This window comes from Rhododendron vialii, chromosome 4a (genome assembly GCF_030253575.1).
Source record: "Rhododendron vialii isolate Sample 1 chromosome 4a, ASM3025357v1".
Lineage (NCBI taxonomy): Eukaryota > Viridiplantae > Streptophyta > Magnoliopsida > Ericales > Ericaceae > Rhododendron > Rhododendron vialii.
This window is the reverse complement of record NC_080560.1, coordinates 11,208,685-11,228,821: the sequence shown is the minus strand read 5'-3', so window position 1 is coordinate 11,228,821 and position 20,137 is coordinate 11,208,685. Positions and strand designations below refer to the sequence as shown.

Here is a 20,137-nt window from a genome sequence, read left to right as displayed (position 1 = left end):
TTTGAATCGAGATGCTTACGCCTTCCGAAAATTGTGTGACCGATGCCAAAAGTTGGGCAGTGTGACCCGGAGGAATGAAATGCCCCAAGCTAAGTTTCTTGTTGTTGAAGTATTTGACTGTTGGGGTATCGACTTTATGGGACCATTTTCGATGTCTTTTGGCAACTTGTACATCCTCTTAGCGGTCGATTATGTGTCACGTTGGGTTGATGCCATTGCCACTCGTACCAATGATCACAAGGTGGTGCTTGAGTTTCTTAAGGAGCATATCTTGTCTCGATTTGGGGTCCCTTGTGCCATTATTAATGACCAAGGTTTTCATTTTTGCAATTAGCCATTCGCCGCCTTGATGAAGAAATATGGTATAACGCACAAAGTCTCCCTCGCATATCACCCTCAAACCAACGGTCAAGCCGAGCTCGCCAACCGTGAGGTAAAACGTATTCTTGAGAAAACGGTAAATCCCAATCGGAAGGATTGGTCTTTAAGATTGACTGATGCTCTTTGGGCGTATCGTACCGCATACAAGACCGTTTTGGGTGCTTCGCCCTATCGGCTTGTATATGGTAAGGCATGCCACCTTCCGGTGGAATTAGAGCATAAGGCATATTGGGGAATTAAGCAATTAAATTATCGTTTGTCCGACGCCGGAGTTCACCGTAAACTCCAATTGAATGAGCTTGAGGAAATCCATAGAGATGCATATGATAACACTAACGTTTACAAGTCTAAGGTACATGATTTTCATGATAAGCACATTTAACGGAAAAATTTTGAAGTTGGCCAAAAAGTTCTTTTGTATAATTCAAAACTTCATCTTTTTCTGGGCAAGTTGCGTTCCCGTTGGATTGGCCCTTACATTGTGCATCACGTTTTCCCGCATGGGGCCATTGAAGTTGTCAATCCCGTAAATGGAAATATTTTTAAGGTCAATGGGCAGCGGCTTAAGCCATTTTTGGAAAACTTTTCGGTAGCGGAAATTGAGGAGGAGTTGGTTGCACCGGTGTATCCGGTTGACCTTGCTGTTTGATGTAGCTGTTTTATCTATATTTGTACGGGGAGCGCAAGTGTAACCGCTGAACTTAACTGTTTGTCGAACCCGGCCCCCGGGTTGGGGGTACCCTTCATTGACTTGGGTATATGTAGCTCCGCACGCCGTTACTAAAAAAAGGATCGTGTGCCTAACTCCGGTTAGTAAGGGCATTGTTTCGTTTCTTGTACATATTTGTATGTTTGTTTAGTTTTGGGATTCCCACATTAAGAGATTTCATCAATGCATCATTGTATCGGGCTTTAATTAGTCCTTCTTTGTAGTAGTTTGCCGTTAATGATCCATGCTTTCCAGATATGTCCCTATCGGGGGCAGTTTAGGTCTTTGGGTGAGCCTTGATATTCCCGTGCTTTGGCGCTAGGCTCTGTCTTGTCTCACTTTGTTTCGATCATAGGGAACGTTGGGCTTAATTGCTTGGCAAGGTCAGGCGGTTAATTTTACTTCGGGCATGATGTAACAAGTTTCGACGGTCTAGTATAGCCACCTGTGTCTTGTCTACCCGGTGAGACACGGGAAGAAAAGTATGACTCGTAAGATTGCGTGAAAATCGGGTAGTGTTCTTTGCTATTTTTCTTTGTTCTTCTGTTTGTTGGCGCCCGGATAACATGAGCTGGGCAGTTCTAATGTCATTTGGCTCTTAGTAGGTAGTTCGAGCTTAAGTCTTTTGCAGGGTGAACGTGCTACCACACCAGCCTTGGTGGATTGGATCTATTGTCGGAGTGATTGAGGCACTCATGAGCCCTAAGTATGGGTGCGATTACGTGTTGCGGTTGTTAGTCCAACAAAACTTTGGCCATGATCATGTGTGACTAGCTGTGGTTCCGTCGGAAGAGCCGAATGAGTCGATCTTGAAAGCCGTTTGGATGACGAAAGGAGCCGGTGACGCCAAAGCCTCCAACTTGGTCAAGGTATAAGGGGGTTGACATTCCCCCGTTGGTACGCTCTTTTGTTCCTTTTTTCCTACTGTTGTTCTCCATGCCATGAGGGCATAGCATCTTTCAAGTTTGGGGGAGGGATATATATATATATATATATATATATATATATATATATATATTTGGTTATATGTTTTTGATTAAATTTTTTTCATTTTTATATTGGGTTATATGTTTTTGATTAAAATTTTTCATTTTTAGTTTTGCAATCCTTCCGTTAGTACAAAGTTAGTGGATTAAAACTGCTTAGCACATGCTCGTTAAGTCTTTAAATGGCAAGAGTTCGTTGTAAATATTTTAAGTAACTTTGTACATCCCAACTCGTATGCTTGAGGAAAGAATGAGGAGTTAGTTGTTGAGTGCATTGTGAGCAAGTTTGACCCATATCCCGTTGTTTTGAACATTATAATCTTAGTTTAGGTTTTTATCTCATGTCATGCCTAATGGTGTTTGTTATCTGTTTTAAATCATTTCGGAATCTATGGCATATTTAGAAAATGATACAAGGCAATCTTTGTTTGATTAAACCACAAGAGAGTCCCACCGCCCTTTAAAAATAAAGCCATGTCTATGTCTCACTCTTATCCATAGGAAACCGGACGTTAGGTGGATGGTTCAAGGTTGGTTTTGTGTTTTGCAATGGGCTGGTTTTAGGTTTTACAGGGCTCCGGGTGTGTTTTGAAATGGTGTCGGGCATCGGCATTAGCTATCGGGTGGCAAAGTTGGATTTTTGGACTTAAGCTCCCCGTATCGATACAGCCATTAATCCGTATCGATACGCTTTGATTACCAGGGAAGGCAGACCCTTCCGTATCGATACAGAATAAGGGTCGTATCAATACGCGTGAGTTAATCGTGGAAATCTGTTTCAAAACCAGGTCGGCCCTTCATCCTCTCAACCCATTTTCTCTCTCTTGTCCTCCATAACCCCCACCTTCCTTCGAAAACCCTAACCCCAAACCACCATTCTCTCCACCAATTCTTCCCAAAACTCCATAATCTTCCATAAAACCTTCAAATTTTCGAGGAATTTCAAGGGTTTTTAAAGTTTTCTAGACGAATCTTACTTTTACAAGGTAAATCCATTTCCTCTCTCTTCATACACAAAAATTTCCATCCTTTCTCTATAAAGCTTAAACCCTTGATTACCAGCTTAATGTATTGCCATGCATTATAGATTTGAACCATTTTACCATGCATCATGACCCCTAAATCCAAAATTACCCAAAACCCTAGCCTGGATTTTTGAGATTTTGCTGTATTTTTGGATTGGAATTGGGGGTTCCCATTGAACTGTGCAGGCTGTTATTGTGATTTGAATTTAGGAAGCGTAAATAATTGTTGATGTGATTTTGTTTCAAGTTTGGGGTGTTGCTCTGTTTGGTAGGTCTTTATTGCAAAGGTGAGAACAAAGACTGTGGCTGCTAAGGATAAAGGAAAAGCTCCGGCTTCTTCTTTGCAACAAGCGAAGGAGATAGTCCGGGAAATGGAGGAAGAGGAGGAAATGATTGCGAATCCGGAAAGGGGCCGTGCAAGGCGGAGGACGGCCGCTGAGGTGCGAGCGACTAGTCAAAAGAAATGGGAAGAGGGTCTCCGAACGAGGGGGTTCAAGAATGAGCGACATGTGGACGTCGACAATCTTGGCATCGAGCATCCTTTCGTTCGCCGCATCCGGGAACAAGGTTTGTCCTACTACCTGGCTCCAAATCCCGGTTATAACAAAGAGTTAGTAATAGAGTTTTATCAGAATATGAAAATTCCGTCCAAGGAGGACGAGGGTAAAGAAGATGCTAAGATTACCTCAAAAATTGGGAAGGTTTCCATAGAGGTTACCGCGGGGTTTATAGCACGACTCCTGAATTACCGCCAACCGGCTTCTGATGATACGAATTACCCGGATGAGGAATATGTTAAGGATGACACCATTGTCCAGGAATTGTACAAAAACCCTAGGGATGCGAGTCTTCCTCATGTGCCCGGGAAATTCAAGGATAACTATCGGCTTGTTAATCAACTTGTGCACCATAACTTCAACCCTAGGGGAACTGAAAACAAACCGGACATTCATGAGGGGGGCTTGATTCACGCTTTTATGAATCCGGATGTGGTATGTGATTGGGTGAGGTACATATTTCTGGAAATGATTGATTTTAAGGCGAAGGCCCCAGCTAATTCTAGGTTGCCTTTTCCATGCTTGGTGACTGCTATTTGCTTTGCTCAAAAGGTCCCGAAATCAAAGTTTGTGGAATGTGATAAACTCAATCCGGGAGATATAAATAGCTTCATTTTCACTAGGAGTATTTCTCAGTCTCGGCCTACTGCTGCTGCTGCTCTGCGGGGGGCATACTTGACTACCTTGCCACCAAAGGGTGCCCGTTTAGCTTCTTGGAACAAGTTACTATTTTGCCAAGGGGTGGCCATTATGGGATGCATGAAGAAGATTAAGAAGGAAACCCGAGACAATGTGAGGAGGCAGAGGAGGATAGATCACAAGTTGGATTGGGTTGTGTGTCACGGCGTGGGGCAAGCTAGTGAACCGTATGAGCCACCACCAATGGAGCCGGATGAGGACAGTGATGATTTCGCTGAGGGTGAGCCAGAGTTCGTACATGATGAGTAGGCTCGGAGGAGTAGTTTGAAATCCCTCAACTTGGTCGGGGTGCATGGTGTTTGAAGCCCACCTCTTATCCTTTCATTTTATTGTCTTTAGTTTAGTTTGGTTACACTTTTAACTGGTAGTTTAGAAAGTTTTTGTTGAGGCCGGCATGCGGCCTATGACTTGGTAGTTGGAGTTGGTGGCGGCCAAAGGTAGTTGATCCTGGCTAATATATGGTCGCCACCTCATTTTGCTAACCGTTCTTTGATTAAACCAAGGTCAATATATGCTATGGAGTCCTTAGTAGATCTCTAGTATGCCTTGATTCCATTTTGATTTATCGCTTGATAGCTAGCATTTTTGGTTTGTGGCATGTTTCTTTTGGCGATCAAGTTTTACATTGTTTAGTCTTAAGTTCTGTTTAATGGTGCTTCTCCACTCATAAGGCTCGGCATTTTTGTTCACCGTGCCTCATTCGAGCACTTTTTTGTGGGATATGGTTACTTTGCATGCAAGTGGTAATGTTATAGCTTTGTATCCACCTTTTGTCTTTTGACTCTCACTTTGGATACCTGTTTATAATTCACTCAATGATTAGTTAATCGCTCAATCGTCGGCTGCGAGTTGTGTTGGAATAATTGAGTTGTTTTTAACTCTTGCTAATTGGCTGCAATACGGGCGAGTGCTAAGTAGTTTTTACGGAAGGATTGCTATTCCCTTTTTGTTATAGTTTTGTTGCTAGGGGCTAGCAACGCTCAAGATGGGGGGTGTGATAAGCATCTAAATTTGCTTAATCGTGGTGCTTAAGTCCCCTAGTTTGTAGATGTAATAGTTATAATTTGTCGTTTTTATTCAATAATGCTCGTAAGGTAGTTTGTTAAGTGTATCAGGCAAAATGTCCTTAAAAGGCGTATTTTGATCAAGAGGCTAATTTCCAAGGAAGTTCTAGTATCCTTGCCCGATGGAACTTCTACCAGCATGACCCAAGAGCGAAGGCGTGAAGCGTCGGGCAAGCCGGCGAGCCATCGGGTGCCAAGTCTTGAACGTTGCCTGAAGACCTGAAGATAAGCTACGCGTATCGATACAGTCCTAATGCATATCGATACGCATTAGCTTCGTGGGAAGTCAGAGACTTCCGTATTGATATGGAATAAGGGCCGTATCGATACGGGAGAGCTACGGGAGATGGTCCATTTTGACTTAACAGCATGGTATCAATACTTAGCTTATTCTGTATCGATACGGGGAGCCTTCGGCCAGATATTTCTTACTTTTTGGGCTTTCCATTTATGGAATACTTGCCTTTATTAGTATGTTTCTTAGATATTTTTGTGAGAGAGTGCCCATTTTGTATAAATAGGGGGTTCCTTCTCTCTCCTTGTATCTAGCCCATTACTACTTTTAGGTTTTTCTCCATTAATGTCTTCTTAAGCTTTTCAAGTTGTAATTTCTCAAGAACACTACAAAGTATTCACATTACGTTAATTTCTCGAGTTTTAAAGTTGTTCGCAGGTGTTGGATCTTTTACAATATCAAGTTTATTTTCGTTTTATTCGGTTAAGCATGTTCTCAATAATTAGCAAGCTTTCTAGTTTCTTCATTATGTTTGAGTAGTCGATTAGGCTTGGCCATGGGGTGACCAATGCCTCGTGACTTATGTTTATCTTGCCCTTCTCAACTAAAAACTTGAAGTTTGGTTTGTAAATGTGTGTGGCTCGCCTTTTATGTAATAAAACTTGTCGATGTTAATCTCCGGTGATCATATGCTTGCTCATGTGGTTCCGCGAGCTACGTCTCGCCTCGTGTTTGCCAAAAGAATGAAAGAGCTCACTTGTTTACTAAACTACACTTCTAGTCTTTAATGGTTTCCTAGCTAAATCCTCCGGTTGATAGCCTATGCCGTGCGATTCAACCGTGTTTTCATTGAGAATGGTTTGATGGCTAAAGTTACGGGCATTCGTTACCCTAACGCCTTGCCACTTGTTAAATTAAGTTTAAACTCATTTTTTAGTCATTTTTATAAGTGTTTATCACCATTCAAAGCAAAACCAAAAGTTGGCCGAAACTTTTAAAAATCCTAGCAAGCTATAAAGAATTTTCTCTGTGGGAACGATACTGGACTTCCGGATATTATGCTGACTACGACCTAGCCCTACGCTAGGGGTAAATCGACCTATTCCAACGGTTACGTTGGGACGAAGCAATGTCATATTCCCACTACAGTCCAGGAAGCATTAGTGGATCCCAAATGGACTCGGGCAATAGAGAAAGAAATGGAGGCACTACTAAAGAATCAAACATGGATCTTGGTTCCACTGCCCAAAGGGAAGAGAACAGTTGGATGCTTCTCGGTTAAATACAAGGCAGATGTAACTATAGAATGATACAAAGCAAGGCTAGTCGCGAGGGGATACACTCAAACGTATGGCGTAGATTATCAAGAAACTTTTTCACCCGTTGCCAAGTTAAAAACAGTCAGGGTCCTGTTATCTCTCGCAGCAAACTTGGACTTGCCGTTACATCAGTTTGATATGAAGAACACATTTCTCCATGGCGACCTTGAAGAAGAAGTCTACATGGATACTCCTCCAGGCTACACCACTTCCTCAGGAACTGAAGTTGTATGCAAGTTGCAAAAAGCACTATATGGACTGAAACAATCACCTCGAGCATGGTTTGGGCGGTTTAGTCTGGCAATGAAAAAGTATGGCTTCCGCCAAAGTAATTCAGATCATACATTATTTTTGAAGCATCAACATGACAAGGTAACAACTTTGGTTGTGTATGTTGATGACATGATCATCACAGGGGATGATACGGAGGAGATTGCTAAACTTCAGAAGCAATTGGCGACTGAATTCGAGATGAAGAATCTAGGAGGTCTGAAATATTTCCTGGGAATAGAGGTTGCTAGATCACGGCGAGGTATGTTTCTTTCCCAACGAAAATATATATTGGATTTGCTATGTGAAGTTAGAATGTTGGATTGTAAGCCAGCAGACACTCAAATCATTCAGAACCATAAGCTCGGAGAATATCCAAACCAAATACCAACAGACAAAGGAAGGTACCAGAGACTGGTTGGTAAACTGATCTACCTATCACATACCCGTTCGGATATTGCTTACGCAGTGAGTGTAGTAAGTCAATTCATGCATCAACCCAGTAAGGACCACATGGAAGTAGTGATCCGGATTTTACGGTATCTAAAATCTTCTCCTGGGAAAGGGATTATGTTCTCGAAAAATAATCATCTCAGAATTAATGGTTATACAGACGCAGATTGGGCAGGGAATGCCATAGACAGAAGATCCACCTCAGGCTACTTCACGTTTGTCGGAGGGAATCTTGTTACATGAAGAAGTAAGAAGCAAAAGGTGCTGAAGCAGAGTTTCGTGGAATGGCCAAGGGACTTTGTGAACTCTTGTGGCTCAAAAGGCTTCTAACCGAGATTGGGATTTCTCATACCTCCGAGATAGACCTCTTTTGCGATAACAAGGCAGCTATCGCCATCGCTCAAAATCCTATTCAGCATGACCGTACCAAACATGTGGAAGTTGACAGACACTTCATCAAAGAAAATCTTGAAGCTAAGGTAATTCGGTTTCCATTCGTGAAATCGGAAGACCAACTGGCGGATATTCTTACAAAGGCAGTGTCAAGCAAAGATTTCTACAACTCACTTGACAAGTTGCGCTTTGAAGATTTGGATGCTTCCACTTGAGGGGGAGTGTTGGCGTGAGTGTCAATCAAGGGACAAAATCAGTGGGATAGTAGCAAATCAGTGAGATTATAGAATTAACCATAATTGTAAAGGTCATCCATGATTATAGCCACAAAATCTGTATAGCCAAGAATAGGATTGATACTCCCTATATATATGGGGACAATATCTATGTAAATTATTATTGAGAAATAAATAAAGTTGACAAATCGGTCCAAGTGTAATAGTTCTAGAGCCCAAAATTCTTCACAATAGCTACTGGGTTTCCTCAGGGAATGGCCGGCGAACGTCACCGAGGAAACTAAGGTCAAAGTGTAGTCATGCAAGCTTCAATCAGAAGATTCAATTGGATGATACTACCGTCAAATAAACCTAAACCTAAAAGAGAAGAGGGGGGCAAAACAGATGAATGCTACCTGTTAACTCCCTTCATTGTCGACTTCCAGTGTTGTGTGAAATCGGCGAGGGAGAGGAGGGTTTGTGATTTTGGGAGGAGAGGGGAAGATAACGCAGAGAGAGAGAGACGAAAGTTGAGTCTCATCTTTCCAGCCGTTAGATTAGTTTAGAGAGATAACAGCCGTTGGATTTACGTAGACATCAGATTCAAAAACCCTTCTCCCATGTAGATTATGATGATTAACATTGTCAAAGCATAAACTAAATTTAGTATTTTGGCAAAGCTCCAATTGACAAAACCCAAATATGATAGATATTATCGAAAAAGATATAAATAAAACTCTAAAATATCTAAGCTCTAGAAGCTCTAGAATAATGTTTTTTTTTTTTGTAAGAATTAGTCTCATGTGTAATTCTAGAATTACCTTAAAATTTATCTTTGTATGAAAATATTTTTGTACTAGAGACTTCTATGGAAAGCAAAAAAAAAGTTTGAGTTCAAGTGCAATACAAATACTCTTCTTCCCCACTCATGGTCTTTAGGATGCTCCCTCCTCCAAAATTATTGTCCAATTACACAATAGAAACTCCTACTCTTCCAAACAAACGTATCTCAAGATATATGAAACGTATCTCAAGATATATGATACGTATTTCGATACGAACTATATAATTAAAAAACCAATACACGATACGTATCCCGATTTAAAAACACTGCTTTTAACCATCAGTTCATCCTTGCATTCTGTTCTCTATCCTCTTCATGCTGTCTTCCCATCTTCTCTTATCGTCTCTTTTTTCCCATTTTCTTTTGTTTTGATTACCAATTTTAAAGGTACGATTTCAATCACTCTTAAACTGCATTCCCTTTCCAATTTTATTATCTTTCGTTGGCATCTGCATTTCTTCTTAGAACGTGTGTCGGTACCAAATTATTCAACAATGAATCTCTATTTAATCATGTTTTCATCTCCATTACCTGCACACGCATCGCTTGTGCTCCAGACCCAAATAATTAGAAATCAAAACATAACATTCACTTACAACTTTAAAAAGTAAGGGTTTTACTATTTCAAGAGTGTTTTTAAATTCTTCAAAAAAAAACATCAAAGATTCAGTCGGTCAAGTTTCATATAACTCTTCTTATAAACCGCAGTCAATATGGACGAATCAGTACAGACGGGTCGGTTACATCATTGGAGAAGTTTTAGTGTTCGATCACCTCGACGTTAAAGCAATTTGATAGGACATAGAACTGATATTGAATCGAATTCATCTCCCCACATTGGTTATGGATCCAAACGAAGCATGGGTGTAGAAACTGAACATGATAAGGTTCTTGAATTTATTACCCAAACGTTGAGTGTTGAAGATGGAACTGGAGATTGAGCTGTACAGATCGAATGTGGCCGCGTGTTGCCGGGATATTTGATCGGCGGTCACCGGAAAGCGAAATAGGCAGAGGAAGAGAAATTTGGAACATTTGTATTTGTTTTCGGGTTACTAGTATTGGGAAAGAAACGTAAGAGAAGGCAAAATAACGGTAGTAATTTTCACAAATTTTATATATAAAAAATGCATCAAGCGAAACTTTTATGTGTAAAATTTTCATTAAAAGACAATAAATGAACTGCATTTATCAAATAATAGAATGTGAAAATCATTTCCCATATTGTTTTTTACGAGAAACCGAGGAAATTTTGAGGAGTTATTCGCCTTTAATGCCTTGTCAATCACAAGTAGGATAATTTCCGTATGATAGAACAAAAAAAAATACAAGTAGGGTAATTTTGATTCGGGGTGAAATTTTCAAAAACCGGTTCGGGGTAATTATTTTCAGGACTGATCCTGGTCGGAGTTAAGCTCGGTTCGGGGTGGGATCGGTGCAATCGGAGATTTGGGTCCGCCCGATTAATGTAAAATATATAAAAATATATTTAGATGTACTATCAATATTAAACACAAAATTGATGAATGGATCAAATTAATGTAAACTATATATTCTGTTCGGTTCGGTCCTAGTCGATCCGTATAATTTTGGTTTGGTTTGGTTTGGTTCGATTCGATTCAGAGAAACTCTCAGGTAATCGAGACCGAACCAAAAATTGATCGGTTCGATTTAGTTCAAACCGAATTGAAAAAAACCTCGCTCTTATCCTGATCGAAAACCGAATCGATTCGGTATTTCTTTCACCCCTACTTGACAAGGGAAACATTTTCAAGACATTGAAACCACCAACCCACTCTGACTAAATTGACCACAAGATCACGGAGAAAACCAACAATTCATCCAAACCCCAATTGGTTCGAGCACTCGATAACTACCCCTGAAATTTGAATAAAAAGTTAGCAAATTAGATGAAGCACTTATAATTATTTGATTATGTTGTTTTTTGTAAGGGCAATCAAATCTTTGTTTTAAATTTAATGAATGACTCGATTCATTTGTGTAAGACTCGTAATAGTATCAACATCGCAATTTGTGCATAATTTGTGCATAGAAATTATGTATGGATAGTTGGGTTGGTCATGCAAATGGTAGAGGATTCCGTCAAGTCTTAGGTTCCAATCAGTACGATCCAGTTTTGACCATTTGTGGGTCATTCTCGGATCAACAATAATGATCAGAACCGTTTATTTTTTTAGAGCTTGTCGAGAATATTTGATCACACCAAAAATTACGTTGAGCGGATATCATTTGATATAATATGGAAATGCATTGATCTTCAAATAATTATGTCAAATGGGTTTCAATATAGTGTTGCATGCTTTTTTCTTACAAACTTAATGCATTTCGAAATCATATCAAACGATTTTCAGATCAACGTGATTTTCGGCGTGCAATATGTTTTCGACGAACTTTAAAAAATGAACGATTTCGATCATTGTTGTGAGTCCGAGAGGACCAAATTGATTGAAAGAAACTGGACGGGATACGACCCTATGCAAATAACCCTCCCTCTGCGCCAAAATTGGATGTGGACTATTGGATCAAAAAATCTCTCCTCTGGATGTCTAGGCCCAAGAATTTCACCACTCCATTTTCTGCCGAGAGGAAACAGTGGGTGGCTATTCAAGATAAAAAAAAAGGAAAATGACGGCTTAAGACGTGTTTTGATAATTAATATTTTTCAAGAATAAACTAAAAACATTTGTTAATACTGAAAATATACTTAATGGATATTAATTATTAGATCAAAACACGCTATTGACCGCCATTTTGGAGCCCAACGCCCCAAAGGCCAAAACGCATAGAAGGCCTGAAAATCTCCCCTCGTTCCTCTCTCTTACAAATTGAGTACACCTCTCTCTCTCTCTCTCCCCTCGTGCAAGTAACAGGGAAGCGGTATCCCAAAACCACTCTCTACAGCCGCGGTTTTCAGCCCAGGATTTTCATTTGTTGTCCAAAAATTTCACCAACCCAGACGCACGATCTCTTCAATTTCCTCTCCCAATTGCTGAAAATTTGATTATGTTTGTTGTGCAACAGGAGCTCTTGAAAAGGGTTCGAAGAAAAGGGTTCAGCTAGTATGATGCTCGTTCTGCATCGTCTATACGGTTCATCTTATAAGATCCAACTGCTGCCCAGCTCTAACTTTGTCCTATTGTGCAAGAAACTTGTGACCTTTTCGAAGGGTCTTCTGTAAAAGTTGTAGAAGACCCTTCTGATTGGTTTTTCGAGGGTTAGCTTAGAAAATAGCCGATCAACCCTTGTTTCTTTTTGCTGAACTGATTTGTGGGTTGTGGTCAGTTCCTTTGGCTGTTACCGTTTGTACATCATGCCGGCCATACAGAAGCTTTATAATGCTTGTAAAGCTTCACTTTCTCCCAATGGACCCGTTTCAGATGATGCTATTGAAAAAGTTCGCGCTCTGCTCGGTATCGAGATATAATCGTTTCTTTGCCTTTTATGTTTGTTCATAATTCTTGCAACTGCTATTTGAATGTGGTAATGAGCTGCATCTGATTATGTAAATCGTGGTGATCATTTTCAATTCTGATTGGTTGATTCTGTTGCTTGTCATGTCATGTTACTAAACTTGACGTGTGCGAACGAATTGATTTTGGGTGTAGGCGTGAATGAAGCATATAATTTGATACTGATTGTGACAGAATTTGCTCTTATTTACTTGTAATTTGCGAAACATATGGAGGATGTTGTCCGAGGAGCACCATCGGTATCACATGGGGAACACTTTGTGAATCACCATTTTATGGATATATAAGTTGAATTTTCAGTGTTCGAGGGTTCTATGTAATATATAGAAGCATCGGTAGGGTTAAGTCTCCATTAGAAATGTACTGCAGCTGTTCAAAACAAAAAAAGAAGAAGAAATGTACTGCACCCAGCTAAATCTCAAGTCTTTGCTTCTTGATGCACAAAATAATGCAAGCCATGAGGCTCATTAGGCATTGGAATGTATGTTTTGTTGTGGAATCAAGTCTCTTGGGGCTGGCTGCTGATATAGAAACATATTTCCTCTCGGATCCAATAACGATCATGCCAATTTGCCTGGTGTATGTCTATTTAGACCACGTCAAACATGCATACATCTGGTTATAGAATGGCTTATAGCCAAGTTTGCAGGTTCATATTCTTCTATACTTTCCGTTTAGCCTTTTAATATTCTTCCCCTTTGTTTGTTTTCTTTGTTTCTTTTTCTCTGTTTATGATGTTCTACTTGGTATAGGAAGGTTCTGTTGTCCTCCTGAACGACATGCTTTCTTTTCTATACAATAAGTGTTTTTAATTTGGGGTAATGTTCATGGGGTTTAAGTTTCTTGATTTATGTTGCATATGCTTTTTTCACATAATTTCGTTTAGTCTTGTGTTGCACTTGTTAGCACTTAGTTTGTGTGCAGAAAAAATCAAGCCTGCAGATGTCGGTCTCGAACAGGAGGAAAAATTGGTACGAGGGTGGAAAGGTTCTGTGCCTGGGCAAAATGGGAGTCTCCAGTCACTTCCATCCATTAAATACCTGCATTTACACGAGTGTGAAAGCTTCTCTGTGAGCCTAGTTCTCAAATCTTTTTTGCAAAGTTAGAATGTGCCTAAAATTGGTACTGGGAAAGTAAATCATTGATATTCATTGATTTCTCTGTGCCAGATGGGAATCTTCTGCATGCCACCTTCCTCTGTTATACCTCTTCATAATCATCCTGGAATGACTGTGTTGAGCAAGCTTCTCTATGGCACAATGCATGTGAAATCATTTGACTGGGTTGATGTTCCTGGGCCTTCTGATCAATCCCAAGGTTTGCTTTAAGTTTATTTGGAAATTGTATTTTTTTTATTGGCATGTTAACTGTATCTATGGTGCCTGAATATGGTCAGTGCATGGGGGCCATTATCGAACTTCTGATGTAGTCTTTTGATGAATTCAATGTTTGAAGAAGTAAAAGTAAGTCTGTGACAGTGCTAGCCTGAGGGAAGATGAGCCAACTAAAAAGTTTCACTTTTTGAAAAGATTAAAGGTGGTGAGCTCTTTGAGATGTGTAGCAGCGTGAGGTAGTTAAGAATGCTATAGCCTATATTAAGGAAGAATAAGGTTCTAAAAGTCGGCCTAGGCGGCGGATTAATCAGCGCCTAGGCCGACTAATCAGCTGGATGCAATAATCAGCTCTGAGGTTGAGTCATGTAGAATATGTGGCTCAGTCGAGAGTTCATCGTGGCGCACATTTCACTCTTTGAGGGACTTGTTCCTTGACCATAGAAGGAGATCTCTTCTTGGACTCAGTTTGAGACCTAGACCAAGACACATGATATGCTCCTACCTCTTGGTAATCAAAATAGCACACCTACAGTGCTTTTGTGGCTTGAGTGCGTTAAAAGATCTCAATGCTACTAGTCAGGGTGGTGTCACTGAGAGAATGTTAGATGGAAGTCACAGAACTTCTGTCTTTACCACGTGCCAACTCTCTTGTTTATAATTAGCTTCCTACACATTCATCTCCAAGTTATCTCCCTCTTAGTATTGGAGACTATTCATCATCGTCCTATCTTCCTTACCTACACATTCCGATGATTGGCCAAGTGAATGAGTCAACTTCAAAGGGGATTTGTGGTGTGAAGAGGTGCGTTATGATCCGTGGCCGCCCGCCTGGTGGGGGCGGCGGGATATATGAGTTAGTGGACGTGTACAAAAACGACTTCACAGGCAAGGTCTTTGTTTCAAGTCCAGGATGGCCCAGCTGCGCCTGGGAATATGACAGGATCCCTATTGAAGATATCCCTCAGGACGATGCCTTTTTAGATGGCAGTGATTTGTTTGGTCTTTCCCTTGATAGTCTGCATGGCACACAAGCCCTCCTCGTAAGACCGCGTTAACTCTCCCACCTTCAACCTTTGGACGCCTCTCACCATCTTAGTGTCTAGCGGGCTAAGGACTTGACTACCATCCTACTCACCTCCTAGGGTCCTACCATCCACGCTATGTATGTTTTATGACGTGTATGTATTTTGTGGTTGTTCCTACTTATGAAACAATTAGTGTCTTTTGTGGTTTCTAAGCAATGCACATATTGCTAGTCAAATCTCGCATGCAAAACTTGCTACAAAGGCACAGTGGAATAGTCACAAAATTGTTCCCATGAAACACCGCAATTTTTTTGTTTTGTGAAATTGCCATTACCTTCAGAAAGCAATGCTTCTTGTTTTACGCTGAAAACCATATACTTCTCAGGAAGTCTTGTTGGATGGAATCATTAGATAAAGGTAATAGTTACATGTAGTTACTCATTGGATACTCTTAAGCAGGATTGTTAATCTTGGAGTTTATTATATGGATAAAAAAATGCATGCTCCTATTACTGACAACAACTGGCGGGCACAACACTTCTTCGAGACATTTTCATTTTTTCTCCTGGGTTTATTGCTGTTATCTCACCAATGAAACACCAGGATTTTATGGTTGTCTTCAGTTTTCTTATTGCACATGTTGTCTATTGCTCCCTTTGCTTGGTTTTACATACTCTTTCCGGCTTGTTTTTTGACAAACTTTCAATGGTTTGTCTTTGCAGCTAGACCTGCCAAGCTTGTTAAAAATGGTGAGACGAGGGCCCCATGTCCAACTACAGTCCTCTATCCAGCTAGTGGAGGGAACATTCATTCATTCAAAGCAATAACTCCATGCGCCATCTTTGACATACTGTCACCACCTTATGCTGCTGAGGATGGACGACACTGTACTTACTTCCGGAGGTCTCCCAGAGATCTGCCAGGTAGGGATAAGCTGAGTTTGGGGTATCTAAACAAAAAGAGTTTATCTTTTTCTTTTCTGAACTGTTTTTTTGGTCCAATGTTGGAATTACTCCATCGCTCAAATTAAGATTATACGTTTAGAATTCGTCTTTATAAGAAGAATCTGAAAATTAAATTTTTTAACCAAACACTTGAAAAAATTCACCAGATTTTGTCATATTCTTTTCCAAATTGTTTTAAAAAGGTCAGTATTTATACTTGGTAAAAACTTTTTGATCAAAAGTTGATGTTCTGTTACAAAGACAAGAGTGAGCCAATCACACCAAAACTAAGTTAGTGCTCATTATTCATCAATTATTATCACTAGTTAGAAATTTGTTTTCATGCCACCTCATTAAACTGTACCATAATTACTTGTGTTTTTCTTTCAATTATTTTGGGTTTTTCCCCGTCTCCACATTGAAGGTACTCTTGAATTGGAAGGGGGAACGCTTGTGGAAGTGACTTGGTTAGAAGAGTTCCAACTGCCAGATGATTTCGTGATTCGGAGAGGACAATATAAGGGCCGAGTCTTTAAACCTTGAAGTTCTTTTCTATTTTGTTGGTGTTTCTTGCTTATTTACGTGAGCTGGTGCTTCATTTGGGTAGTTTTGAGATGAATTCTGGAGTTGAGTTGCCAATAACCATGGCATTTATATTGTTTTAGTTGGCTATATGAGTTAGGCATTTGACGTGTACAGAATTATATATAGTAGTTCGATGCAGTGACCTCAGGATTGACAATTTGAACACCAAGGAGATTTGGAGGGATTCTAGCTAATGTCACTTATCATCGGCGTTTGTTTGATTCATTATAATAAGAAGAAATCCTTCTCACTTCTTATTTTATTCTCCGTACTGGTGGTGCCCTTAAGTTTTGTTTCACTTCTGTTTTAAGCCGGTGAGCATGCCCTGGCTCAGATGACCTGATTGGTGAAATCATCTCTATTCACAAGTCATTTCTTCATTTACTGGAGCTGCCCTGTAGTTTGCTGAAGTTCATGCCGCCTCATTCTTTGTTTTGCATTTACAATTGTGTGGTTCATATGCTGTTTTATGAACTTGGAAGTTGGAAAAGAGTATTGGGTGTGCGTCTAGACGTCTGAACTCTCTATATCCTTAGGCAGGTGATATGTAACCAAAGTTAGGTACTTTCATTTGGGTAGAGGGTTCCGGATCCCCTATGTAGGTGTTATATCAGCATTTAGCATCAACCACAACCACCTTTTGAAGGTTTCTGTGGATCATCATCACATGCAAATAAGACTGTAGATTTGATTGAGAGAGACCTGGATATTTAGCGTCTACAGTAATAAGATGCATGGTAGAGGGAAACCTATTTCATCTTCATTGCCACTGGATGAATCCGCCAACAATCTCACCGTTGAACCTTAGTCTTTGGAGGTTGAATGCATTTATTGCCTCGAATCTTTTTTACTTTTTGATCGACATTTCCACGATTCAATGATTGATCAAAGAACCTCAACAGGATGATTGATCAAAGAACCTTGACAGGCTGAAATGGTTTTGACGGGGATGAATTGGGCTGACCTTATACCAGCTAGTTGGTTCTCATATATGAGAAGTTATTCGGTGCTCTCGGATATTCTCTCAACACCTTGTCCCAAACACCTATTTGTCTTGAAGGGTTGAGAAACTATGCAGGAGATCACTTGTCACAGAATGAAACGTAGAATTCGCGTTGTCGATCCATTGCTACGTAAAATGAATAGATTTGAAGTTTAACAAATGGATGTCCTTTATAAAGACAATACACATCTGCTGTTGGTTACAAGGGAAATGGCCAAATGGATACTGCATTTTACAGTAGCCAACCCCTTGTACCACTTAAAGGTATGGGGTGAGAATGCCTGTACACAGTTAATAACCCATTGAAGTAATGGGTTTTCCAACCAAACCAAATGCAGAGCTAAAAGCTCCTCTACTGGCTTCGACGCCCTGTTTCTGAAACAGCTTTTGTTGGTTCCTGGGAGAAGAAATGAGAAATTGTGAATGAAATGTCAATACAAACCCGATAAACATAGAGGGATGAAGGTAAATAATTGATCTACCTCACAAGACCGCAAGGGCTGGTGCTTCACATTTGTGGTTTTCGCAATCGTTCCTACACGTAGGATAAACATGGTTTATTTGATGCCTAGTGTCGAGAATTCATTCGCGTTCCAAGGTGCGAACGCAAAGATGAATCTCTTGAAGGCATGTTGGATAACGTATGGCAAAGCCAAGACTCCGATGGAGATTTGGGTAGAGGAGGGAGAACAGGCAACTGTGAATCAATTCCTCGACAAATTTTCACATTTCCAACTTTTGGAAGCCGCTGCTTATCTTCAAAATCCACGTAACCGTTGTTGGGCAGTTCTGGATTCACAGAAACAGTTGACGTCTGAGATATATATTGATCTTGTCCGAATCCCTTTAGCAGTTCCCTCCCCGCTTCCTGATCTGATTTGCAAGAGGAAGACAGTACACTGGGATCAGCATGATTCAATCTTTTACTCAGCAATATCAGTTCCTCATCTGTAACTCTTGCAGTAATCTCCGAATCGCAATTTATTGAGTTGGGTAATCCTGTCCCATCTGAAGAAAACGAATTCGACTTCAGAGATACCACCTTATGTAGAAAATCTACATACGCAGTTTTCTCTGCCTCCCGAAAGCTGTTAGATCTTTTTGGTGAGGCGAAGCCATAACTCCCATGAATAAATATTTCTTCTTCAAAAAACCTGGATTGAGGAAATTCATTCTCCGGGAGTGATACGCCACGACCCTGTAGACGCATGTAGAGAGACGACCCTACCAAATTCTGAGAATTACTCCGGTAACGACCTTGGATGGAATGATCTATCACCGCATCCCTGAACTCATACGGCTCCATTTTCAGGGTTGCACACATAATTGATCTCTTTTCGTTAGTGGCAACTCCGGTAGGCTGGAAGAATTCGAAAGCCAACTTCTCATTCAAACAACATTAATTTCGGCTAGTGAAAATAAGAGAGATGAACTGTGGAATGGACAATAGAAACCATACCTGAAGTGTATTGCGTGCATCTACATGCGCCTTGCCGCCATCTCCTGAATCAGAACACTCCTTTTCTTCCACTGCATTCTCTCCTACCGATGAAACGACTTGTTTTTCATAAATGTTTCCAGGAACTGTCGGTTTAGCCTTCAAAACTCTCCCGGGCGGAGGCTTGGGGATGATAGGAGAGCGAGTTTGAGTGTGGCTTTCGGCCTTGGCCTTGGGTCTCCCCGGATACTGTTCCCAAACAAAAGGAACAGTTCCCGGGATCCTCACTGGACCAGATTTCAGTTCCGGTCTGTAACAAGGAAGGCAGCGTACATTGGGGAGGGACTTACCGGTCCTCTTTTTTTCATCTGTCTCTGTGCTTACAGTAGATGGAAATCGCCTTAGGGATAGAAGCGGCCGGTTGAAGTTCAATTGCTTTTCCTCCATCAGATTCTTCAGCAACATAAACTCATGTTTAGATCCCGGAAGCATCAAATCGAAACGGTACATAGCTTAGAAGAACTCATAGGCAACAAACATACCAAGGCAGAAAGAAAAGAAGAATAAGTTGGTCCTCATTGCACTCCAAATTTGTTCTTTACTTTCTCCGTGCTGCTCCATATTTGTATCTTTCTTTCAAGCAATTGTTTCTCCTGCTATGCAAGGATTCTCAAGAAAAAGTTTGCCACTTTCGGCCCAGGGAACAGATAAATGAGCGCGAGCAAATTTGATTCGGAAGTTAAATCTTGATTCCTAGCCGGCTCCGGTTGAATGGGACACGAATTTAGTTTGGTTTGTTAGATAGTATTGGTTTATAATTCAGTGTTGGATAGTCCGATGAAATATTTTGGCGAGGGGAATTCTTTGCAAGTTCGGCAATAACTTACTGCACTGATTACGGAGAAATTATAAGTTACAAGTTTTGAGAAAAGTTTTGTACTCTTTGTACGGTTCTCGATAAACTTCTCTATCTATCTCTCTTCACTCATTACTACTCATTATATCAAAAAAAATATCTCAAAACTCAAAATCAAACAAAGTGATCATCTTTGTGTTTGTATCCGAATTTGGCAAAAACCGGAAGGCCCTACGGTGCTGGGTCAATTCATTCTCCTGGGTCATTTCAAACTGATTTACACTTTTTTTCTTTTGAAGGGCGAAAAAGAA

At 40.5% G+C, this 20,137-nt stretch overlaps 3 protein-coding genes across 4 annotated transcripts in view; 1 reads left to right on the top strand and 2 right to left on the bottom strand.

The window, feature by feature from the left end:
- The window catches only part of LOC131321747 (sec1 family domain-containing protein MIP3), a 30,004-nt gene extending 19,823 nt beyond the window's left edge, over window positions 1-10,181 (bottom strand). For both annotated transcript variants that reach the window (XM_058352664.1, XM_058352667.1), the window contains exon 1: window positions 10,055-10,181. The gene's annotated coding sequence lies outside the window, so the exon portion shown is untranslated. The remainder of the gene's footprint in view (window positions 1-10,054) is intronic.
- A 1,770-nt stretch (window positions 10,182-11,951) lies between these two features.
- Window positions 11,952-16,779, top strand: LOC131321749 (plant cysteine oxidase 4-like). The gene is made up of 5 exons (XM_058352669.1): window positions 11,952-12,581; window positions 13,566-13,711; window positions 13,811-13,958; window positions 15,723-15,923; window positions 16,369-16,779. Exons 1-5 carry the CDS (start codon window positions 12,482-12,484, stop codon window positions 16,485-16,487), a joined length of 714 nt encoding a protein of 237 aa, XP_058208652.1. The 5' UTR covers window positions 11,952-12,481; the 3' UTR covers window positions 16,488-16,779.
- An 876-nt stretch (window positions 16,780-17,655) lies between these two features.
- Window positions 17,656-19,563, bottom strand: LOC131321748 (uncharacterized). Its single transcript, XM_058352668.1, has 3 exons — window positions 18,992-19,563; window positions 18,015-18,892; window positions 17,656-17,929 (listed from the first exon to the last, which is right to left on the bottom strand). Exons 1-2 carry the CDS (start codon window positions 19,478-19,480, stop codon window positions 18,101-18,103), a joined length of 1,281 nt encoding a protein of 426 aa, XP_058208651.1. The 5' UTR covers window positions 19,481-19,563; the 3' UTR covers window positions 17,656-17,929; window positions 18,015-18,100.
- Window positions 19,564-20,137: the final 574 nt, after the last annotated feature.

Bases quoted from the DNA above. Each gene is read 5' to 3' on its own strand.
- LOC131321749 (XM_058352669.1), top strand. From the start codon at position 12,482: ATGCCGGCCATACAGAAGCTTTATAATGCTTGTAAAGCTTCACTTTCT. The intron at 12,582-13,565 runs GTATCGAGATAT...GTTTGTGTGCAG, and splicing joins AAAAGTTCGCGCTCTGCTCG to AAAAAATCAAGCCTGCAGAT. The intron at 15,924-16,368 runs GTAGGGATAAGC...TCCACATTGAAG, and splicing joins GTCTCCCAGAGATCTGCCAG to GTACTCTTGAATTGGAAGGG.
- LOC131321748 (XM_058352668.1), bottom strand. From the start codon at position 19,480: ATGTACCGTTTCGATTTGATGCTTCCGGGATCTAAACATGAGTTTATG. The intron at 18,893-18,991 runs GTATGGTTTCTA...GAATTCTTCCAG, and splicing joins ATGCACGCAATACACTTCAG to CCTACCGGAGTTGCCACTAA.